Source organism: Haemorhous mexicanus, chromosome 13 (genome assembly GCF_027477595.1).
Source record: "Haemorhous mexicanus isolate bHaeMex1 chromosome 13, bHaeMex1.pri, whole genome shotgun sequence".
NCBI lineage: Eukaryota > Metazoa > Chordata > Aves > Passeriformes > Fringillidae > Haemorhous > Haemorhous mexicanus.
In genome coordinates this window covers 1,862,683-1,867,573 of record NC_082353.1, presented here as the reverse complement: position 1 = coordinate 1,867,573, position 4,891 = coordinate 1,862,683, and the positions used below count along the sequence as shown (strand labels likewise).

Here is a 4,891-nt window from a genome sequence, read left to right as displayed (position 1 = left end):
TTGCTGGGTTCAGAACTGGTGGGATGGCCGGTCCAGAGAGTGGTGGTGAGCGGTGCTGCATCCAGCTGGCAGCCAGGCACCAGGGGTGTCCCTCAGGGCTCTGTGCTGAGGCCAGCTCTGTTCAAAATTTTTATTGACCACATGGGAGTCTTTCATTAGTAAATCTGCAGATGACACTAAGCAGAGAGCGTGTGTCCATCTGCTGGAAGGTAGGAGGGCTTTACAGGGAGACCTGGAAGGGTTGGAGGGATGGGCAGAGTCCAATGAGATGAAGTTAATTAAGTCCAAGTGCTGAGTCCTGCATTTTGGCCACAATAACCCCCTGCAGCACTATAGGCTGGGGACGGTGTGGCTGGACAGTGCCCAGGCAGAAAGAGACCTGGGGGTACTGGTTGACAGCCGGCTGAACATGAGCCAGCAGTGTGCCCTGGTGACGAAAAGGGCCAAGGGCTCCTGGCCTGAATCAGGAATGGTGTGGCCAGCAGGACCAGGGAGATCATTCTCCACCTGTACTTGGCTCTGGTGTACTTGGCATTCTTCCCCTGTACAGGCACCATACCTTGTGTGCTGTGTCCAGTTCTGAACACCCCAATTTAGGAGGGACACTGAGGACCTCGAGTGTGTCCAGAGAAGGGCAGCAAGGCTGGTGAGGAGTCTGGAACACAAATCCTGTGAGGAACAGCTGAGGAAGCTGGAGTTGTTTGGCCTGGAGAAAAGGAGACTCAGAAGTGACCTTACCACTCTCTATAACTTCTTGAAAGGAGGTTGTAGTCAGGTGGGCATCAGTCTCTTTCTCCAGGCAGCAGCTGACAGATCCAGAGAACACAATCTTAAGCTGCGCCAAGGGAAATATAGGTTGGATATTAAGAAAAAGGGTTTTTACGGAAAGTGTGATAAAGTACTGGTTTGGTTTGCCAGGGGAGGTAATGGAGTCACCATCTCTGATGTGTTTAAAAAAGGGCTGGACATGGCACTCGGTGTCATGGTTTAGTTGAGGTATTAGGGCATGGGTGGGACTCAATGATCTTGAAGGTCTCTTCCAATCCAGTAATTCTGTGATGTTGTGAATTTATGATCCCAATGCGTCTCTCCCAGCTTGGCCCCTTCTGCAGTTCTCACCCTTTGGCTCAAGCTTTGTGTACCCTTGAGATGCTGGCACAGCTGTTGGGGACAAGGCAGGAGTGTGACAGCCCCAGCGTTCCCCTGTCTGTGACACCCCAGCAGTGACAGCCCCAGTGTTGCCTCCCTGGAGATGCTCCAAGGGAAGCGTCCAGAGCTGTGTCCACTCCATGGAACTGACTGGCCACTGACCACCCCAGCCAGGACTGATGCGGATTCCTGTGCAGACAGCTCGAGGAAAGTCGCTCTAGCCACCAGCACAGTGCCACAGAAAAGTGTCAGACAGTTACAGAGCTCTGCCCAGAGCTTCTAGAAAGAGATAATTTTAAAAACCCCCAAACCATAAAAAACAAATAATAATAATTAAAAAAACCCAACAAAAAACCAACAAAAGCCTGCCCAACAAAACAAAAGAAATCCCAGCACCCTAACCAACCAAACAAACCAAAACAACACCGCAACAAATCAACCCAAGCAGAACAGAGAATAAAAAACCAAACCAAGCCAAACCAAGCCAAACCAACTAACCAAAAAAAAAAAAAAAAAAAAAAAACCAAGCCCAAAAAAAAAATCAAGAAAAAGAGAACTCCCCCCCAGTAGAGCTTTTCCATCCTTCAGTTGTCACACCTGGACTCACACAAGACCTGGGGCTGTAAAAATGAGAATTCATTGGGCACATTTGCAGGAAAAGCAGGTTTAGGACAGGCTCTCAGCAGAATTGTTCTCATCTGAGCCAAAAAAGGCCCCTTTGGCAGCTGCAGGGCCATTGGAAATGCAGAGCCTCACCCCTCAGGGGAGAAAAGGGCTTTGAGTTCCCCTCTCCTGACACTAAGCCCTGTTCTAAGGCTGCTTCACACACAGGATTCTTCTGGAGGACTGCACAAAGCTGAGAGTGGCCTCTGGTTTCTCCATGTTTTGTGTCCTAAAGCTGCCTGGGAGAAGAAATTTCGGGTCAGCTCCACTGGCACAATCCCTGCTGGCGCAGGGCACAGCCTAGAGAAGGGCTTTGTGTGCCAAGGCTTTGCGGCAGGCAAGGAAAGCTCCTGGCTCAGGGTCACCTTTGCTGCTCAGCCAGAGCCCTGAGTTCCCCAGCAGCACAGAATGGCAGCAGTGCCACAGGCAACCATCACCATTCCATGGGAACCATCACCAGGCCCCTGTAGCTAGGGTCAGTTTCCATGGCAACCATCACCAGTGCTCTGTTGCTATGGTCAGTTTCCATGGCAACAATCACCAGCCCCCATGTGGCTATGGTCAGTTTCCATGGCAATAATCACCAGCTCCCTGTTGCTATGGTCAGTCCCTTGGCAGCTCCATGGAGATGCCATGCCAGGGTGGAGCCAGAGGCTGTTGCCATGGCAACCATATGCAGTCCCATTTCCAGGGTCATGGGATCCCAGAATTGGCTGAGTTGGGAGGGACCCATCAGGATCCTCGAGTCCAACTGCTGGCCCTGCACAGGACACCCCAACAATGCCAGCCTGGGCCTGGCAGCACTGTCTAAATGCTGCTGGAGCTCAGAGAGCCCTGGAGCTGGGACCATTCCCTGGGGAGCCTGGGCAGGGCCCCAGCAGCCTCTGGGGAAAAACCTTTTCCTGACATCTAACCTAAGCCTGCCCCAACTCAGCTGAAGCTGTTCCCTCCAGTCCTGTCCCTGGGCACCAGAGTGAAGAGGTTCCCACAGCCCCAGCCAGGGACCTACTCCCAAGGCTGTTGCCATGGCCACCAGGGCTGGGACCAGCTGGGGTTCTTGATTTCCACCTACCGGCCTTTAGGAATGGGATTCCTCAAATGCCTGCTCCTGCTAAAACTGCGCTGCCGCTCGCTGCCCTCCTGCCTCCCATGGAAAGCACAAAAGGCAAAGCACCCAGGCTGGGATAAGAACAATGTACTGGGAACAGCAACGAGATAAAGAACAAACAGAAACAGAAATAATATTGATAACAGAAGGGATAAGAAAAGCTATTTACAGGGAAAACTACATCACCACCGACTGACTCTTCCTGGCCACATATTTCCTTCTGCCTGGAAAGGACACCCTTCTTCTCAGGGAGAGAGAGAGTCCCTTTCCTGCCCCTGGCAATGACCTGAGGTGGGAGTGACTGTAATGACACAGCCATAGCCAGATCCTCATGTTCTTCCATCTCCCACCATGTCATTGGAAGGGGCAAGAAAAGGAACAGGTGTCTTCCCAGCATGGATCACAGGGAACATGGATAACCAGAGCTCTTCCCAACATGGGTCCTCCAATGGGGGATGAAGCTGGAGCAGTGCACGAAGCTTCTCCTTCAGTTGTGTCATTCACAGGGCTTCCCTTACTGGTGCCGGCATTGGTGTTTGTTCAAGTGAGAACTCTGGGTGAAGCTCTTCCCACACTTGGAGCACTCGTAGGGCCTCTCCCCGGTGTGGATGCGCTGGTGTCTGACGAGGTCGCAGTTGTGCTTGAAGCCCTTCCCACAGTCAGGGTGTTGCAGAAATGATTGAAAATTATATTCTAGTTAATAGATGCCTAGATTAGTGAAACAATATAAAGTTAGCATGAGTAGCAGTAGTTATGCTAAGGCCCTATAGGCCCGGTAAACTTCAAGTGAACTTTAGTGCTTTAGTGCCAGGTAGATCGGAGGATGTATTATCTAGAGAATGTACTAAACCTTATCTTATGGAATGCACCTTTTGGCTGAGTAACGGATGTCATGGTGTACCTAATAAATCTCTGTATGCTATCTCTAAAAGCATGCAGGGAGATGTTGGGTGTATCATGACGTTGATTAAAGATGCTTAGCAATGCACATGGAGTAAATGAAGCAATCATGTTAAGAAAGATATATAAACCCTGTAAATTCTGTGGCAAATTGGGGCTGTGACTTTGGATGGTAGTCCTCAGGTCCCCAGGGCCCTCAATAAAGCACCGCATAAAACAACTTTGTTGTTTTGTGTCTTTCTACTCGGATCGGGCAACAAGGGCAGCACGAAGCTTCTCCTTCAGTTGTGTCATTCACAGGGCTTCCCTTACTGGTGCCGGCATTGGTGTTTGTTCAAGTGAGAACTCTGGGTGAAGCTCTTCCCACACTTGGAGCACTCGTAGGGCCTCTCCCCGGTGTGGATGCGCTGGTGTCTGACGAGGTCGCAGTTGTGCTTGAAGCCCTTCCCACAGTCAGGGCAGCAGAAGAGCCTTTCCTCAGTGTGAATCCACTGGTGCAGGAGGAGATGGGAGCTGCTCTGAAACCTCTTCAGACACTCAGGACACTGGTAGGGCCTCTCCCAAGAGTGGATGCATTGGTGGATGACGAGGACAGAGCTGAACCTGAAGCCCTTGCCACGCTTGCCACACTCATAGGGCCATTCCCCAAAGTGGATCATCTGGTGGCAGATCAGCTTGTTGCTCTCCCTGAAGCTCTTCCCACACTTCAAGCTGCTCATGGGCCCCCAGCTCCAAGCTCTGGCTGAAGCTCTGTCCACCTTCCTGGCACAGAGGTGCTCTTTCCTCCTCAGAGCACCCTGGGCTGGGTTTGCAGCGCCTCCTCCTGCAGGATCTCCAGGGAGATCCCTCTTGGATTCTTGTCCTGTGGAGTCACTCAAAATAGCTTTATCCATGAGATTATACGATGGGGATTTCTCTTCCCTGGTCTCCATCCTCAGTTCCTTGTCTGGGGAAGGAAGGAAGGAAGGACAAGGAGAGGATAGCATTTGCCTCCATGCCAGAGGGAAGGGGAAGGAGATCCTCCCAATGGATCCCTGGCAGGACAGCATCGGCAGCAGGATTGTCCTGAAG

At 51.5% G+C, this 4,891-nt stretch overlaps 1 protein-coding gene across 1 annotated transcript; it reads right to left on the bottom strand.

Annotated features, from left to right (window-relative positions):
- Nucleotides 1-4,128: 4,128 nt before the first annotated feature.
- LOC132333367 (zinc finger protein 239-like) lies at nt 4,129-4,539 on the bottom strand. Its single transcript, XM_059858399.1, has one exon. It carries the CDS (start codon nt 4,537-4,539, stop codon nt 4,129-4,131), a length of 411 nt encoding a protein of 136 aa, XP_059714382.1.
- Between the last annotated feature and the right edge of the window lie 352 nt (nt 4,540-4,891).

What these genes read in the sequence shown, in the direction of transcription:
- LOC132333367 (XM_059858399.1), bottom strand. Translation starts at nt 4,539, where the DNA reads ATGAGCAGCTTGAAGTGTGGGAAGAGCTTCAGGGAGAGCAACAAGCTG.